General features: G+C 39.6%; 1 protein-coding gene across 3 annotated transcripts in view; it reads right to left on the bottom strand.

The window, feature by feature from the left end:
- Positions 1–319: 319 nt before the first annotated feature.
- LOC135470523 (uncharacterized) overlaps positions 320–19,764 on the bottom strand; it is a 34,448-nt gene continuing 15,003 nt past the window's right edge. For all 3 annotated transcript variants that reach the window (XM_064749516.1, XM_064749515.1, XM_064749518.1), the window contains 11 exons: positions 19,109–19,290; positions 18,449–18,608; positions 16,994–17,085; positions 16,385–16,424; positions 15,678–15,754; positions 14,133–14,264; positions 7,341–7,541; positions 6,217–6,332; positions 5,149–5,302; positions 4,180–4,328; positions 320–2,341 (listed from right to left, as the gene is read on the bottom strand). In XM_064749516.1, coding sequence (XP_064605586.1) covers positions 1,939–2,341; positions 4,180–4,328; positions 5,149–5,302; positions 6,217–6,332; positions 7,341–7,541; positions 14,133–14,264; positions 15,678–15,754; positions 16,385–16,424; positions 16,994–17,085; positions 18,449–18,608; positions 19,109–19,290 — 1,706 coding nt within the window. In that variant the 3' untranslated portion in view covers positions 320–1,938. The remainder of the gene's footprint in view (positions 2,342–4,179; positions 4,329–5,148; positions 5,303–6,216; positions 6,333–7,340; positions 7,542–14,132; positions 14,265–15,677; positions 15,755–16,384; positions 16,425–16,993; positions 17,086–18,448; positions 18,609–19,108; positions 19,291–19,764) is intronic.

Raw genomic sequence — 19,764 nt, 5'->3', positions numbered from 1 at the left:
GGCAAAGGCCTCGTGTGTGCCTAACGTATCCCCTGGGTGATTTTAGTCAAAAAGCAAACAAACAGGTGGTCGTGAGTTTCCTCCCAACCGCAATGCTGACTGCCGTCGTGTAAGTGAAATATTCTTGAATACGGCGTAAAAGATCAATGAAAAATAAACGTGGACAAGTTCGTCACCGGCTTACCAAACGTGTTTTGTTTTCTCTCGGAACCTATCCACCTAAGAAACCCATCGTAATCGTGCAAGTATTAATCAAAAGATCACTCAATCAGACAAAACTCACTATATTACCCATAAACAACGAATGATGTATGTGATGACGATGGTTTTATTGCAAAAATGAATTTACCACATGAATTTATGTACAAACGTTTTCATTTTTCAGCGATATTCTGAATATTGTAGAAAAGTAAATATATACGACACAGAAATACCGAATTTGGTAGAAAAGTAAATATATACGAAAGTCGAATCTTGTAACTTATGTAACAAGTAGACCTGGATATTTGAAAAAAAAACAAAAAAAAACATATATACCCGCAGAAATACCAGTGGATTATCGTATTTGCTGGTGGAGAAAGGATTATATAGGAGGATCAATTCCATGACTTTTGTAAACTCCACTCATATCTATCTTGCTTATTTCCACTTAATGTTGCTTCGTTGGTGGTCATGTGTGATCAAATGGTGGTCATGACACGGTGGTTCTTTGTTTTGCATGGTTATGACACTGTCATTGCTGGTTGTATTTGGTCAGATAGTTGTAATGGCGTTATCGTTGTTAGTTATGTGTGACCCAGTGGTGGTTATAACACTGTCGTTGTTAGTTATGTGTGACCAAGTGATTGTTATGACATTGTTGCTGTTATGTTTGACTAAATGGTGATTATAAAACTGTTGTTAGTTATGTGTGACCAAATGATTGTTATCACATAGTGGTTGTTAGTTATGTGTGACCAAGTGGTTGTTATGACATAGTCGTTCTTAGTTATGTGTGAACAAGAGGTTGTTATGACATAGTCGTTTTTAGTTATGTTTGATCAAGTGGTTGTTATGACATAGTCGCTGTTAGTTATGTGTGAGCAAGTGGTTGTTATCACATAGTCGTTGTTAGTTATGTGTGAACAAGAGGTTGTTATGACATAGTCGTTTTTAGTTATGTTTGATCAAGTGGTTGTTATGACATAGTCGCTGTTAGTTATGTGTGACCAAGTGGTTGTTATCACATAGTCGTTGTTAGTTATGTGTGACCAAGTGGTTGTTATCACATAGTCGTTGTTAGTTATGTGTGAACAAGAGGTTGTTATGACATAGTCGTTTTTAGTTATGTTTGACCAAGTGGTTGTTATAACACTGTCGTTGTTAGTTATGTGTTACCAGTGGTTGTTATAACATTGTCGTTGTTAGTTATGTGTGACCAAGTGGTTGTTTTATGACATAGTCGTTGTTAGTTATGTGTGACCAAGTTGATGTTATGGCATAGTCGCTGTTAGTTATGTTTGACTAAATGGTTGTTCTGACACGGGTCGATGCCGATACAGCAGTTCTTCTCTCTATGCTGTATGTCTTAATTACATCATATAAGTGAAATATTTTTAGTGCCGCGGATGTCACTTGTAGCACGGTCATGGCTGGTTATGTGTGAACAGATGCTAGTTGTAGCACGGTCATGGCTGGTTATGTGTGAATAGATGCTAGTTGTAGCACGATTGTGGTGGGTTATGTGTGAACAGATGGTAGTTGTAGCATGGTCGTGGCTGGTTATGTGTGAACAGATGTTTGTCCCTGCTCTCTCGTTATGTTGCTGTCGTCATGGGCATATATGGGTGTTAACACCAGTTAATGCTGTTAATATTCATGCTGCGTATTGAGCTTATTTCAGATGTTTGTCCACGCCTCTGAAAACGACCTAGTATTATATTAGGCTGTAACAAGTAACTACTCATAATGCAGCATAGCATTACTGCTCCCATGGTATGACGGGATATCGTCATACACCGCGGCATCCGACTCGGCCTCCAGCTGTACAGTGGGATCGTATGGAATCAACTGTTCATACATGTGATCCCCCTTATTCGCCTGTGGAATGGAATCAACTGGTGGAATATTTGCTAAAGTCTTTGCGACCCTGTTGCACATTTGCCTTGGAACGTTCGTGAAGCGATTGCTTGGGTCGTTGACCCAGGGTTCGCGGCAGAGGGTAAAGTCTACTGTGTAAGGTCTCTTAGGCACTGTATCCTCGCCGTCAAACCACATACTACCTCCCTGCGGAAAACAGCTTGCTTTCCTGTTCTTGTTAAGATCCGTTCGTCGTTTGAACTCAAATGATGGGATATATTCCCTGCAAACAGAAGACAGAGCGATATCATATCCTGATTAGCTTAAAACTGAAACTAATGTGGACAGCCGGTAGGTTTATTTTTGCCGATTGAACATGCTGCGGCAGAAAAAAGTTTATTTGTTATGATGACCTTCACCTTTTTGTGAAGAGACTGCATCAAGCTGTCATGTCTTGAGAGTTCACCTCGTGATGTGATACCATCAGAGCCAATCAAGTAACATTATTTCGCACCAGCGACAGTATGTGACAGTAAGAACGAGTGTCAGAGGTGCAGAAATCATAAAAAATAATAAAGTTCAAATGAAAGAGTGCCAAAAAGTTAGTTGTAAAGGTGGATTTTAATATTTTTCCCGATTTTTCGTGAAAGAGAAAAAGATACTTGCAAACCACCTCTTGGTATTTGGGACCAAATCTTTGTATGTATAGTCCTAGTGTTATAACTTTATAAATGAGGATGTAACACATGTTTAGTAAATATATTTGCACCAGGATTCGGTCTCTTCAGCTAATAAAAATGTGTTCAACCTGGATTTTCATATTTACTTTTTTTGAATATATTCATAAACATTCAGATTTCATGCACGTGTAATATGAACAACACATTGCTATTAAGATAATTTACTAGGCGTGCATCAGATCCTTATTTAAAACAACATTACGCAAAGACGATATACACCAAGAGGTGATCCCATGATGCAAAAGTACTTCCAAATTACCATTCTTTCCTGGGAGAGAAAAATGAAAAAAATATTAAAGACCATATTTGCAAGTTTTCGTGCTCTTCCATCTGATTTTGTCATCATTTTTATGTTTTCTTCTTCTTTAGTTAATATATAAAAAAGCTAGGATTAAGTACAATGTATATGTTTGTATGTCACAGATTATGTTTCTATAAATCACAGCAAGTCATCAATTTCCTGCACTCACGTACTGTTATCCTTTGATCCACGTGCAATTCTTAGGATGTGTTCGATTATGAATGTCGAGTGACACGAGCACAGGAAAAGTATGCCACGATTAGATCAGGTGTTTTTACAAGGGTGAACAACATCGGAGCAAGGCATCTTTATGGATGCCTCCATTAATCACAAAGTGTTCGATACGTCTTACTAGTGCGCCTGCGTCACGAGTCACTGTGCATGCGTCATGGTCTGGCCATTTAATTGAATCGAATGCGCCCTAAGGCTACTTTGATTTTTTTATTGTTTGATTTGTGTTTTAAGATGTACTTTAGAATATTCACTTATACGACGGAAGCCGGCATTATGGTGAGAGGATAGCGGGCAGAGCCCGGGGGAAACCGAATACCATCCGCAGGTTGCAAGCAGACTTTTCCACTTAACGGCCGGAGAGGAAGCTAGCATGACGCTTCTTTGTCTTTGTGCCGCTCTGGCATGCTAATCCCCTCGACCACGGCTACACTGAAAATTAGATTGTGAATCTTTTATCACCGTCTTTCCATAAATGCTGCCTCCTTTCAATGGTGAATTTTCCGGCACAGATGGCTCGTTTAACTGCTTGAGAAAGCTGTCTTAATTTCATAGGAGGTTTTGCGAGAATGCGATTGCTATATGAGCAACACTGAATACATTCTTAGAAATCCGGGCCAATTTCATAAAGCTGAACATATACATGCTGAAAATTGATAAGTTGTTGACCGCTGATTCTAACTTTAACCTAAGTTTGAGAAGCAAGTTTTAAATATTTTGTTTTGTAAAGAAGACTATAGTTTTGCACTTCCACCCGAAGTGACTTGGTGAAGCAGGCTTCAGATACATGCCAAAATTACATATACATGGAGGCGAGGATTTTATGTTTCCGTCACACGGGATACCCACCTTCTTTCTAAGCACAAGTTGACATGCGCCATTGTTGGTCTAGCCGCAGGTGAAGTGCTCCAGCACTCCTTCATAACGTCATACAGCCAGTTAGGGCAGCAGGTCCCGGGGGAAGGCAGAATAGCGCCTTTGGCTAAATGACCAGATAGCTAAAATAGAGACAATAAAATAAAATATATATATATATATATATATATATATATATATATATAATAGAGAGCCTGAAAGTTTTATTACCTTTGAGGTTGATATGAACTACTTTCAGGCCCACGTATTCAAATGGATCTCCTCAAATCTTCTGAATTCTTTATTTTTTTTTTAAACCATGTCATCTAAGGGCCCTCCGTGGCCGATGTGGTTGCCATGGCACCATGGGGCTGTGAGTTCAAGTCAAGCGTTAGAATGTCTTCCAGCAACCCGCGGATGATCGTGGGTTTCCCCAGGGAACCTCCCGTCATAATGCTGGAATTTGCTGCTATTTATATATTTACATGAACATTTAGAATAAAACCCTGACTGAGGTAAATTGACAAGAAGCCGTATTTCACCGGGTACATGTGACCATTTGCCAGCTATCACACTGTCGCAGCTGCTCTAGTTCTTCTCTCTATGCTGTATGTCTTAATTACATCATATAAGTGAAATATTTTTAGTACCGCGTGAAACACCAATAAAACAAAACCATGTCAACCACTTGTACAGGCCCACGTGTTCAAATACATCTCCTGAATGCTTGATTTATTTTGACGGCGATGTCAGCTACTTATACAGCTTTATTACTGATAAACATAAAACATATGAGGTTATTGTGAAGGAATTATAAATAAAATATAAATTATTTGTGTGCCCAAAAGATAACACATTATTATTGAAGACAATTTCTTTGTAGAAATTTTTCACCAATTGCAAAATGATACCATACAAATATAAGGATTTACATTTGTATTTACCCACAGATCATTTGCTCACCTTATCTTTTGAGATGGTGCTAAATGGGAGGGTTAATGAGCGCCTCTGTCTTACTCGGTTGATGATGTTGAACGTCTCCCAGATTGTTATTGCCAACATGTACACGTCCCCTTTAAATGAGTAGTATGCGTCTTGTAGCACTTCTACTGGAAACCTGTGAACCAAAGTCGGCGCGTGAAAATCCAGTACGTAAATGCTTGGAAGCAGTGTAGTGTTTTCACATAGTCAGACCTATGCTTTGCTTCTGACTATTTCCCAAAAATCAAAATTGCTGTTCCAGTCGTACTCGTGGAAGCAGTTTCCTGATTCTATTGCTGATCGAACTTGAAGGAAAAAGGAAGGTAATTTTTTGGGGACTTTCTTTCACTGAATTAAATCCAAATAGACCTCAAATGATCCAACTGTGAAGGGGACCTTGTGGACCACACTACCAAGGGCAAGGAACACATAAAACTTTTAAACTTTGTATTAAAACTGGATGAAAGTTCAGGAATACAAAAATGGCAGTTCGCAAAACTTCACGAGTTATGTATTTAAGGACCAATAATGTAACTGTGATCAAATTTTGGTTCTTCTCTGTTGTGAGAAACCGCTGAGTGATGCTGAATGTTTGTCAGCTTTCTTCACAGACTTGACATCACAAACGTGCAACGAAACTTTGCGGGAGAAGTCAGCCACTTGCACTATAGAGCTATTTATAATATGTCAGCAGAGCTATTTGTAATAGGTCTGCAGAGCTATTTATAATATGTCAGCAGAGCTATTTGTAATAGGTCTGTAGAGCTATTTATAATACGTCAGCAGAGCTATTTGTAATAGGTCTGCAGAGTTATTTGTAATATGTCTGCAGAGCTATTTGTAATATGTCTGCAGAGATGTTTCCATTATATCTGCAGAGCTATTTGTAACATATCTCCAGAGGTACATATAGTGTATCTGCAGAGCTATTTGCATTATATCTGCAGAGCTATTTGCAACATATCTGCAGAGCTATTTGTAATAGGCCTGCAGTGCCAATTGAAATAATATCAGCAAGTCATAGGAATAGAACGTGTCGGTTCAACTTACCATCTAACTCGCTTGAAGAATTTTTCATGAGTTGACCAGTTTTCTTTGAAACCTTCAACTTTGACTCCATGCTTCCTTTTGATTTGCTTTACCCGCGCTATTCTGTACACGCAGGCCTAATGTCAATTAAAACATATGCTGATCAGCGTGATTGTGACATAAATATATCGTAGACAGCAAGTGAATGTATATATTGTTGTATAGCAAATGGGCGTATACACATGCACATTGAGGACAGCAAATGGAAGTATACATATGCACATTGAGGACAGCAAATGGGCGTATACACATGCACATTGAGGACAGCAATTGGACGTGTGAAAATGCATATTCAGGGCAGCAAATGGACGTACACACGTGCACACTGAGGACCGCAAATGGCAGTATACACATGCACATTGAGGGCAGTAAATGGACGTATGCACATGCACGTTGAGGGCAGCAAGAGGACGTATACGCATGCGCCTTGAGGACAGCAAATGGGCGTATGCACATGTACATTAAGGACAGCAAATGGGCGTATATACATGCGCATTGAGGGTAGCAAATGGAAGTATGCACATGCATATTGAGAAGAGCAAATGTACATACATACAAGTATGTCGGAGACACCAAATGGAAGTATATACATGTACGATGAAGACAAGTGGACAGTTTATAACAATCTTTAAAACAACGTTCCGATTTCTATGGTATATGCAAATTCTTACATGAAAGTGCTCTGACAAATTGTCTTTTTGAGCTATGATTTCTACAGCTGTTTGGCAAGGTCAAACGCCCTGATTTCTTTGGATTTATTTATTTATTTATTTGATAGGAGTTTTACAGCGTACTCAAGACTATTTCACTTATACGACGGCGACCACCATTATGGTGGGAAGAAACCGTGCAGAGTCCGAGGGAAACCCATGACCATCCGCAGGTTGCTGCAGAGAGGAAGCTGGACTTGAACTCACAGCGACCGCATTGGTGAGAGGTTCCTGGGTCATTGCGTCACGTTGGCGTTCCAAAAACCTCGGCCACGGAGACGCCCTATTTCCTTTGAAAGTTAACCCTTAAATTAATGACATCAATATGCGTTTTGTTTTTAGTATTGTTGCTTTTATTGTCATAAGTATGCTTACTTGTCCGCTTTGTGGGTCAACCAGAATGTGCTTGGCGCAGATGTCTCGGTGAATGCATCGGTTCTTGTGGAGTTCTGTCAGAGTTTTGGTTACGTCCCTGAAGATCTGGATAACTTCATCAATGAACGAGTCATCTCTGTCAATTGCCCTGGTTACGTACTGACTGAGAAATACAGGGTTTGGACAGCTCCATTCGGACTCCTGGAAAAGTAGTCATCGAAATAAACACAACTGAAGTGGATAACCTGTTACATGAGGATGACGTTAATATATTGTGCCGCCTTGCACCATTTGTTAGATCATTTTATTATCGATAATTTATGGTAGTTATTGTACATTGAATAATGTATAAATAATAATAATGATTTCACTCATTCGTCTAGAACATTCCTTGCGCCTTTACAACATCATTAAAAATTTTTCACTGCTTCTCTTTACATAATTTCGTCTTAATTTCGCACTTTACATACTTTCTTACTTCTTTAGTTGTTTGTGCTAAACGCCGTTTTGGGAATTGTCCTTACGACTATTGACCTGGAACGTCTATCTTGGTTGATGTACGAATGTCTGTTTCGACGCATATATTCAAATCTTTCTAAGCTACCAAATTAGCTTGAAAATAATATTTTGGTTTCAGTTTGTACCGCACCCTAAATAGTTACTCGTCTATTCTTCCGTACTGGCTGTATTTTAGCCATTCTGTTTATTGTATGCCTTCTAGCCTTTCTATATGAGTTCTTGCCTTTTTATACGTGTTCTGGCCTTTCTTCTGGTAATTCTATGTGCTTAGGTTCCTCTTCTGTTTGCCGTTGTTCTAAAGGTTTTTTTGTTTCTAGTCATGTAATCCCTGTCGTTATTCTAAAGGCTTCTCGTTCCAGGTCGTATATTTCATGTTGTTACTCCAAAGGCTTTTCGTTCCAGGTCATCTAAACTGTGCTGTCACCCTAAAGACTTCTCGTTCCTGGTCTTCTAGTCGTTGTGGCTATTCTGAAAGCTTCTCGTTCTAGGTCGCCTAGTCGTTGTGGTTATTTAAAAACTTTCTCGTTCCAAGTTGTCATGTCGTTGTCGTTATTCTAAAGGCTTCTCCTTTCCAGAGGGAGTTATCAGCCCTTGGCTGATTTTGGCTGATCAAAGAAAATTTGACTAAATTTCAGGTTTTGGTCTCTTTAAATCTGGGTTTGTCTCATGTCTCAGTGTGTATATGTGATAAATAAGTTGTGTACATAGTTAGTTGTTGGAAAAACTTCGTATTTGGTCTGGATTTGACTGTTTCTGTTGGTTGTTTATGTTGTTGTTGTATTGTGCACACCTGTTGTTCACAGCGCCTAGCCCGGCCTGATCCCAGCTTCGGCTTCTAGTAGCTAAGTTAAGTTCAGATTGATCGATGCTTAGTTTAATCTAGCTCCGAAGTTCAAATCCTGTATTTGCACTGTGAATCTCAACACTATCTTTTTTCTTTTTTTTTTTCTTTCTTTCTAGGGCTCCTTTCGTCTTTCCCCTCGCCCTGAGTCGCCCCAGGGGTCATCTTCTCTTAACGGTGATAATATGTAATAATATCGTCCCTTGTCCAGTGCACCTAATTAATTAATTAAACTCCCTGAATCAGGATTAGGCATTATTATTATTGGTAAGGTTTTATAACCTATCTATTTAGGCTTCCATGGAAGAAGGTGAGGACTCTGATATGGAATTTATCTTAGCTTATCGAGAGCTGATCGAGGGAAACGAGATTGCGATAGGTCGGAGGGTTCATACCGAGAGTATGGTAAAAAACCAAGGTCTACCACAAGCTCAGAACAACAGGTAAAGACCCTTAATGTGATAATGTCGGCTATGGGGGAGACTCCCATTGTAAATATTAATCCTGTTAAGTTTGGTAGTGCCTTACAGAAAGCTCTGGGGAATATAAAATTTCTCAAAAAGCTAGCTGCAAAAGATTACCTTGTTGCGTGCTCCAGTCAAACCCAAGTTAAAAAGATATTGAATCTAGAGCATATTATGGGTAGACATATAAAATGTCGGCAAGGGAGCAAACCGTCAGTGAAAGGGGTCATATACGGTGTTGGTGAGGATATTTTGGAGGAAGAAGTTCTTTCTACTCGAGTTGGCAGTCGTGTGATGAAGTCCACAGCAGTTCAAACTGAGGCTGATGTAGCTGTTCAGACAGATGCTGTTCCGCCAGTATGTATGTCCAGTGTTGTTGCCTTGTTTACAGAAGTTCTCTTCCACTGTGTTAAGATTCCGAAGGGCACTAAAGTCATTGAGTTTATCACGGAGTCAGCCAAGCGCCACCTGGGGAGTGATGTTGTTGCCTCCACTGATTTGTTGGCATTCGTAAAACAAAGAGCTTCTACCCGTAAACAATGTATCACACATATGTGTATCAATCTCGCTCTGTATTCGTTACTTTATTAATGGCCCTCTCAATACTTCCTCAAAATATCCAGTCCCTTTGTGCGCATGGCCAGGAATTTAAGTTATATATGACTAATCTGGAGGTTCTTCTTCATGTTGTTTGTATACAAGAGACATTTCTGAAACCACACCTTAAGTTCACACTTCCAGGTTATTCAGTGAATAGAGCTGAACGGGAATCAGCCTGCAGGGGTGGACTTGCCGTGTTCATTAAAGATGACATTTCGTTTACTGAGGTAAAGCTCCATGTATTTACATCTTTTGAATGTCAGTGCTACCAGCTATCCCAATCATCTCGTAAACCTATCTGCATAGTTAATCTATACAACCCTTGCAACAAGCTGAGTATAGCGGATCTGAATTCGCTTATTACATCACTGACTGGGTCGTTCGTCATTTGTAGTGACTTCAACTCCCACCACATGCTTTGGGGTGGCTCCCATAGCGATGCAAATGTCAAAGGCCTGTACGACTTTATGAATGATAATAATCTTGTTGTTCTAAATGATGGGTCCGGCACTCGGCTAGATATCAGCACTGGTAAGTTGTCAGCTATAGACCTCACTTTGTGCTCTAGTGATTTGGCTGCTGCATCCTCGTGGTCGGCAGATCAACAATCACCATGTGGAAGTGATCATTTCCCTGTTACGGCTACTTTTGGGTGGCTCCATATTCTGATCACCTGGGTAATCCTCCAAGATGGAAGGTGAACATAGCTGACTGGTTTGCATACAGAGAACAATGTAAATTTACAATAACTGATAGTTTGGCCAATGAAAATGTGGATGTATTTCTGAATAATGTGACAAATGGTATTAATTCTGCTGCTACTAAATCCATTCCTCGTACATCTGGTGACCCTGCGAAGAAAATCCCTGTTCCGGTGGTGGAATGATGAATGTTCTGTTTCAGTCAAGGATAGAAAGCGGGCTAAGAACAGGGCGCAACGTACAGGGTCCCTCGATGATATTGTGTGTTACAACAGGTGTAAGGCAGTGGTTCAGTGAGTAATTAGGGGAGCCCAAAAAGATCACTGGCGAGATTACTGTTCAAACATTTCTAGAAATACCTCTGTTAAGATTGTATGGTCGCAGGTTAAAGCGATAAGCGGCAAAAAGAAATCTAACAGTGTGCCTACTCTCACTTGTGATGGTAACCAATATATCACCAATGTTGAAAAATGTAACCTTTTGGCTAACAGTTTTTCCCACTTATCTAGCTCAGACAATTATTCTGCTGATTTTCTGACTCATAAACATAAAGTAGAGGAAAAGTGTCAGTTTGACATCATTGCTTTTGATAACATGCCAATCAATGAGGACTTCTCTCTGTTTGAGCTTAAGCAGGCGCTTCATACGTCAAAAGACTCGTCTCCAGGCGAAGATGGGATTGTTTATTCCATGGTGAAGAATCTTCCAGATCAATGTCTTTCTGTTCTACGCACACAGTATAATACCATCTCGACAAATATGCAGCTACCTCTTTCCTGGAAAAGGTCTGTTGTTATTCCTGTCTCTAAATCTGGTAAGAATCCTTCATTTCCGTCATCATACCGTCCTATTGCTTTGACATCAATGATGTGCAAAATTATGGAGAAAATGATAAACTCTCGCCATATATGGTTTTTAGATAAAAATGGTTTGTTGTCGCCTGTCTAGAGTGGGTTCAGAAAGAACTGATGCACTACTGATCATTTCATTACACTAGAGAATACAATAAGACGCTCGATTATCAATAAAGAATATGTTCTTGCAGTTTTTTTGGATATAGAAAAGGCGTATGACATGTTATGGAGAGAAGGCCTGCTGGTGAAAATGCAAGCCATGGGCATAGGGGGTAAGATGTTGGGCTGGGTAAAAAGTTTTTTGTCCGACCGATCTATAAGAGTAAGGATTGGAAGAGATTTTTCACATCCTGTCCCAATTATAAACGGTACGCCCCAAGGAAGTGTTCTGTCACCTACTTTTTTCAACTTGGCCATCAATGATCTACCTTCAGTTATAAACCCAAAGCCCGAGCGCTCTTTATTTGCTGACGACAAGGCCATTTAGTGCGTCTCTGGTAATCTCTCTGTAGCATCAAGTTTCATCCAGCAAGGGTTGGATGATATCGTCGAATGGGGCAAGTTATGGGGTTTCAAGTTTTCACATGTGAAGACAGAGTGTGTGCTGTTTACTAGAAGGCGGCCGAATTATACACCATTTCTCTATCTAGGTGGCAGTGTGGTTAGAGTGTCTGGTAAATTTAAATACTTGGGTATGATCTTCGATAAGTGTCTAACTTGGTCTGATCACATCAGCATGGTCATTAGTAAATGTCAGAAGGTTAAGAATTTGATGCGCTGTATTTCAGGAAAATCATGGGAAGCTGACAAGTCCACCTTGCTTTTGCTTTCCGGAGAACTGATAAGATCCCGCTTAAATTATTGTTGCGAAGTCTAAGTTAAATTTTTTTCAATACACTGTCTTACGCGTATGTACAGGGGCTCTGAGAACATTGCCCCTTAATGTCCTCCAGATTTCGTGTAAAGAATGGCCATTGAATATTAGACGACAATCCCGTACTATAAAGTATGCTGTTAAGCTTAAGTCCAGTAGAAGTAATTCGGCATCTGCCGTGTTGGAATCTTCTGTCTACGATGTTCTCTACGAGGATAATACGAAAGCTCCTCGTTTGTTTAAGATTCGTGCTGAAGATATCTATCAAAACTCTGGCGCTAATAAGCTTGTTACACAAGGTTGTATTACCCCACGATTTCCACCATGGCATATTTGCATACCACAAATTCCATGTAATTTGTTGTCTCAAGTTAAAAAGTCTGATCCCCATGATGTCAGTAGATTGTGCTGTAATGATTACATTAGATCAAACTGGTCGGTCTATTTGCAGATCTTTACAGATGCCTCCAAATGCCAGGAGACGGGTAAAGTAGTGGGAGCGATATGCATCCCAGAGCTTGGTTACAGTAAAACATGTAGATTTTCTGACCACGTGTCTGTATGCTCTGCAGAACTTACAGCTATTCTTTTAGCGTTTCAATTTCTAAATGATTTTAAACCGCTCAAGTCTGTTATATTTAGTGATTCTCTCTCCTCTATACAATCACTAGTCAGTTTTAATGCTGGCAAATCCTTGCCAATTGTCTATGAAATATTCTATATGTATACTGCTCTACTCCGTGAAGGGGTTCATGTTTTTTTTTTGATATTGTTCCCAGTCATTTTGGCATTGATGGCAATGAACAAGCCGACTTACTAGCCGAGGCTGGGCTAATGCTTGAGAATATCACTAATATTACTCCCCTTTCAGAAACGATGTGCGTTTTGAAAACTGTCTTTGTCAACTTATGGCAGAATGATTGGGATGGTGACAGTAAAGGCCATTTCTTTTATTCTTTTTCCCCTCTGGTGACGTCTCAGGTGGCACGGTTACAATCTAGACGTGCCGAGGTTTTAGTACATCGTTTGTTAACAGGTCATATTCCCGTTAACTCATACTTGTATAGATTTAATCTTCATCCCACTGGTCTATGTGATTATTGTTTTGTGGCTGATGATACTAAGCATTTGTTATTTAACTCCAGACTGCACACGCGTGGTATGGCACTATTGTTTGCTGACCTCATTAAAGCTGGCGTCCTTAATCCCTCTATGGAGACAATCTTTAGGCCACAGCATGCTAAGGTCCTTCAGGCTATTACCTCCTTCCTGATGCGCTGTAATAGGCTCTGACACCGCAATAAGCATTTTATGTTAACCTTTGTTAATCCATGACTGTTTGTCTATTGTTTGACCCTCTGTGTCAACCCCAAACTATGGTGTGACTCCGTGCCCTCTGTGAATATGCCTCCTCAAGAGTTATGTTGTTTAGTCATTCATACTTGACTGTTTGGCGGTGTGTATTTACTGAGACAAACCCAGACATGGAAAAATTGTGTGTCGTATACATATGTGTGTGTATGCATATGCTTATTATAGTACATATATGTACCTACTGGTACTAATGGCTGAGCTATGGCACAAATCATTCGTTAGAATGGGGCTAACGAATATATATATATATATATATATATATATATATATTCTCCTTTCCAAGTAGTCTAGTCGTTCTGGCTATGCCAAAGACTTGTGTGTCTTTACTTAGCAGTCATTCTCGATGGTCGTTCTGAGCGATTCCTTGTTCTGATTGTTCCTGTATTTTTCTCACCGTCTTTTGATTCTCAATTCTGTTTTTCTCTTTGTGATTGAATGTCAGTTTTCTTCGGTTGACTAGAACAAAGAGGATGTGTATACATGTATATCAAGAGCGCAACGTTCCTGTCTCATTTGGCTCGTTTTTTCGATGGTCTGGATCTAATAAGAAAAAACCAAAGCTTACCATAACTGTTTCTTCTTGTTGCCTTGTGTGCGCTGTGAGTCGAATAAGACCAGAAATTGGACCTGACAGAGTCTTCACTTCTTCTGTTGTATGCTGATACAACGGACTCTCGTGCGTAACGGTCTTGACAGTCTGAGAAAAGCACAAGAACAGTTTGTCTCATCAAGAAACATTTATGAATTCTTGGGGAATTCACTTCACGTGCGGATCACTTCCCGGGACATTGTCACATGTTTGTGATAATTTTACAATGCATGTACACCAATAATTCCTGTAAAACTAGAACTAGTGATTCTTTCCAGTATACAAACTACTTGATTTATGCATCACAGTGCTAATAAACGTTTTAAGGTTTAATAAATACAGTTATTAATCAGGGAAATAGAAGTATTGGTGTTGTATTTTGCAATGGTGAAGAAGCGTTTTAAGCAATTTCCATATATTGAGTTATTTTTACGCCTTCACTATTAGCATGCAAAATATTAGAAAAATAAATTTATATTATGAAATAATTGTTTGCTTTCTGTAGTTGATTTTTCATTATACGATCGTTCTTTGTATGATTTTAATTGCATTGTACAGAATGCTCCATGCTTGTGTGGACATGTTCTTTTGTTTGTACAAACAGTATGGATCTCTTTATAACACAGTCGGCATAAGCAGCCTAAAGCTAATGGCTTCATATGCTACTGTTTTTGTAGGTGTGGAAACAGGTCATCGTCGAGTGTTAAGCCGCTTGCCTTCCAATCACTAATACACACTAGGTGCTGGTTCAAAGCCGGCCTTGAGCAAGGATTTTGTACATTTGCAATTGCAATCTTGAGGATCACTCGTCTTCCGCCAATACGGGTGTGCACTTCTACACGCCAGACGTTAGAAAGTTCTACGTTTTTTTCAGGTTTGGCTCTGTATTTACTGGATCATGATTTCTTATACCAATGTTTGGAATCAGAAAATGTAACCAGCCTTGTTGACGATTCTCAATACCGGTACTGAGGATTGCAGGTGCATGTGACTTTCAACGAGTGTTATGATCAGAATAAATTTGAACAATTGACCAATACTTTTCCATATGGTTCTCTTTTGATTTTCATAAAAGGACACCATGAGATCGAATCGATGTCGTATTTTTTTTATAATAAAGAGTTAAAACAGCACGCATATATGGATCTCTGTAAGGCCTAATTACCATAATATTACTTTTTAAAAGCTGTATTTGTCCTCCGTTGCCGAGGTAGTTAGTACGCCAGCGCGGCGCAATGACTGAGGAACCTCTCACCAATGTGGTCGCTGTGAGTTCAAGTCCAGCTCATGCTGACTCCCTCTCCGGCCATACGTGGGAGAGTCGAGTCAGTAGCCTGCGGATGGTTGTTGGTTTCCCCCGAGTTCTGTCCTTTTTCCTCTCACAACAATGCTGGCTGCTGTCGTGTAAGTGAAATATTCTTGAGTACGGCGTAAAACAACAATTAAATAGATAAATAAACAAATTAAAGTTGTTATTGTTTTATAGTTATAATGTCATGAGGATTGATAATGCCGACCTACCAGGTTTGAAAACTCTGGATCATCGTCTTCAATGAAGTCAGTTTCCCAGTGGTCTGGCTCGAAATGTTCCTCTATGCCTGAGTAACAGAAGTGAGGCACTTGATTCATTACCAATACAATGAAGGCAAATATACAACTTTGCGAAGAAAACAAAACAAAACAGTCTTACTATATTTCATTATTCCAACGATTGACAAAGGTTCCATATTCAGAAATTTCATTGTACCAAGGATATGAAACAGGTCTGACTCAAAAATATATTTTTTAATTTATTTATTCATTTGATTGGTGTTTTACGCCGTACTCAAGAATATTTCACTTATAATAGCATTCTGGCGGGAGGAAACCGGGCACAGCCCGGGGAAAACCCACGACCATTTAAAGCAATAAATATAACTAAAAGTAAACAAAATAGAAAACAAATAAGGAATAACGCCAACACAGTTGACTTTAACGATTTCTGTTCAACTATTTTGCCGGTTTTACTGCTATGACGACTGAGTGTTGAGCAACACCTAATGACTGTATAGTCTGAGTTGGATTTGAAGAAACGAGGACCGGTATTAGAAAGTTTCTGTTCAGCTATTTGGACAATTTTACTGGTATGACCACTGGGCACTTAGCAAAAAAGCTGATGACTGTTAATTGTCAGTGACTTGAATACACAAAGGTAGTTTCTTCTCGGCTATAAGAACACATGTACTCACCGTCTGGTGAATCAGGAAAAGACAGTTCAGGCGGGATTCCCTGAAAGCAAAAGTTAATTTACATGATTTGTCATGACAATTTCTAGATATGTCCTCGTTCGTACAACTTCAATTGAGTAAACATTCCTTTCAAGCACCTGTAGGCCTGTCCCTCCCCTCAGAAATGACATGTTCCAAGGCTTCCGTTACACCATGCCTAACCATTACCAAATATTGACTGTTCAGAGTGTTAAATTCCGATGATGTCATTAAATGCGTACTGAATAAAACAGGAGCTCAGATGGCGATTTAATTGTGGCCCCAGGGTCACGAAACTTTAACTTGAGTCAGTTTAAGTTCTTTCGTGTTCCGAGTTTGGCTTTTTAAGGACATGCAATTTGTGACTCAAGTCTTAGGCTGCTTGATAAATACTGGCCCTGATGCCTGAAACGTTGTTGATTTTCAGGACCACATTTTTATGTAGCTATTCTATACAGCTGTCTGTGTGTTGCATTTACAGAGCAGAGCACTCATCTTTTTCACAATACTGTTCATTCGCTCTCATTCCCCTGATCTCACTGTTCATTACGCAATGATCAATCAATAAATCAATAAATCCTTGTAACTCACCTTAATTGCCTTTGATGCTCGATCAACCTGAAACTTACACAGACGCGGGTAAGGCAGCTGCTCCATGTTCACATGAGGGATCTGCACCTCATCTGTCAACGACCAAAGGCATTTTTATCATTCTGTTCAAACGGATCAGTTGCCTATCAGCAGAATTTGTTTATTTTTTAATATTCATTTGATTGTTTCACGTGGGAAAGTCTTCCAATAGACTGTGGACAGACGTGGTTTTCTGCTGGGCGTATCCTACACCTTTCCCACTATAAATTTGGCCGCTGTCGTATATTTACTCATTTATTTATTTGATTGGTGTTTTACCCGTACTCAAAAATATTTCAGTTGTACGACGGCGGCCAGCATTATGGTGGGAGGAAAACGGGCAGCCCGGGGGAAACCCACGACCATCCGCAGGTTGCTGGCAGACTTCTCACGTACGGGCGGAGAGCAAGCCAGCATGAGCTTGACTTGACTCCACATTGGTCAGAGGCTCCTGGGTAATTACGCTGCGCTAGCGCGCTAACCAACTGAGCCACGGAGGCGTTCCCGCTGTCGTATAAGTGAAATATTCTAAGGGAACGCCATCAAACACCAATGAAATAAAGAAATAAATAATTAAATAAATAAATAAATAGATCAATAAATCAATAAAGTGATTTGACTGTTGTTTAACGGCATTATCGTTTTTGCTTTTTTGCGATGGCGGTCAGTTTAAAATGCGCGGGAAACAGGAGGGCTCAGCGTAAATCACCGACCTTTGACCTACAGGTGTGCACTACACAAGTGGTCTTTAGACGGTAAAGAGTGTGGATAACATAATATACAGTGAGGAATGCTCAACTTGGAATAATGTTCTGACACGACAATACTTCATTTACAGTATCAAAGAAAGACTAGGTTCTGTTACAAAATGTACTTCATATAAAGTATCAAAGAAAGACTTGTTTGTTACAAAATGTGCTTCATATAAAGTCTCGAAGAAAGATACGTCTCTATTAAGAGAAGTACCTCAGGTGAAGTTTCCAAGAATGTAAGGGCTCGGTTAGTCTCGAAGAAAGGCAGGGCTCTGTTATGAAAAGTACCTCAAGTGAACTCTAGAAGAAAGATAGGATTCTATTATGAAAAGCACCTCGGGTGAAGTCTAGAAGAAAGGCAGGGCTCTGTTATGAAAAGTACCTCAAGTGAACTCTAGAAGAAAGATAGGATTCTATTATGAAAAGCACCTCGGGTGAAGTCTAGAAGAAAGGCAGGGCTCTGTTATGAAAAGTACCTCAAGTAAACTCTAGAAGAAATACAGGGTTCTATTATGAAAAGTTCCGCGGGTGAGGTCTAGAAGAAATACAGGGCTCTGTTATGAAAAGCATTTCTGGTGAAGTCTCGAAGAAAGATAGACCTCTGTTACAAAAATTATTTGCTATAAAGTTTAGAAGAATTGAAATGAATAGTTGTAACACCTACTATTGTGATACTCAGACTGCATATCCCCAAAGTGCGAAAGCAGGCTCGTGGCTGTTGGTCTCTCGGCTTCTTCCATTTCCAAGCAGGTGAGAATCGCTCTACAAATTTCAGGAGGAATGCATCCTGATGATTCAAAGGGCTTGATTCCTTTGTATGCGATCTGTGGAGGATATGATAAGGAGGAGATGTGAAGGAGTCAGTATCTTCAGAGCGCATAGCGTTAAGAACATGTTACATCGTGCCAGACTAAAAATATTTGGTCAGAAGGTCATTAATACCTATATTAGAGCCTCTGTATTCGGCATCGCCATTTCAAAATTAACACACTTTACCGCTTTTTTTGAATTACACGCCAAAACATAAAAACTAAACTGGGCAACAGTGGTTCTCGCTAGAGTTTATGTTTGATCCTTTCTGGTACAAAAACAGACAACTGAGACATGGACCGACTTAAAACAGACTGTGGGCAATACTTCAGGCCCTAACTTTTAGGATTGTAGGAAATTTTCTGCGAATTACGGCATGCACACAAACGCCGGAAAAGACGCTTATGTTCATTTTGCCTTCATGTTTGTTGCGTTTAAAACTTATTCAAGTTACTCTTTCACGATTTCTTCCATTTATAACGAATGATAAGACTTGGCCTATATCGACACATACCCAATAAATAACTTTTTCATATGGAAAAGTCATCAACCGAGGAGAGTACGGCCAGCTGCCATGCATGAACAACTCATACAGTGTTTGGCCCAGCATCCAAATGTCAGAACTCGTCGAAGTTCTCTTGTCCCTCAGTGTTTCAGGGCTTGACCATAATGTTGCAATCTCATCTGCATTCACGTCTGAGAAAAGAGAAGTTTGACACTATAGATGACGTCCGTATATTAAAATGTTTATTTATCAATTTTATTGGAGTTTTACGCCGTACTCAACAATATTCAGCTTATACAACGCTGACCAGCATTATGATGAGAGATAACCGGGCTATATTAAAATAAGTAAGATGGAAGACAATGTACATGTAATAGCCACACCAGCGGTAGATACTTGATGGATTTAAAAAGTAATGCAAATTGTTAAATGTCTACACCCAGCATCACAGTCAAGTTTGCATGCAAACTGAAGCATACAGTGACTGGCGATCCCAGAAAATAGAACTTTGAACATAACAAGGTTTGGACTCATTAATGTGACGTATATGACCTGCTTGTTAATTGATTTACCTTAACACGAGCATTGATTTATTTATTTCATTTGAGTTTTATACCGTATTCAAGAATATTTCACTTATACCACAGCGACCAGCATTATGGTGG

The sequence above is a fragment of the Liolophura sinensis genome, chromosome 7 (genome assembly GCF_032854445.1).
Source record: "Liolophura sinensis isolate JHLJ2023 chromosome 7, CUHK_Ljap_v2, whole genome shotgun sequence".
Lineage (NCBI taxonomy): Eukaryota > Metazoa > Mollusca > Polyplacophora > Chitonida > Chitonidae > Liolophura > Liolophura sinensis.
Note: the sequence above shows the minus strand (reverse complement) of the source record. Positions and strands in the feature narration are given on the sequence as shown.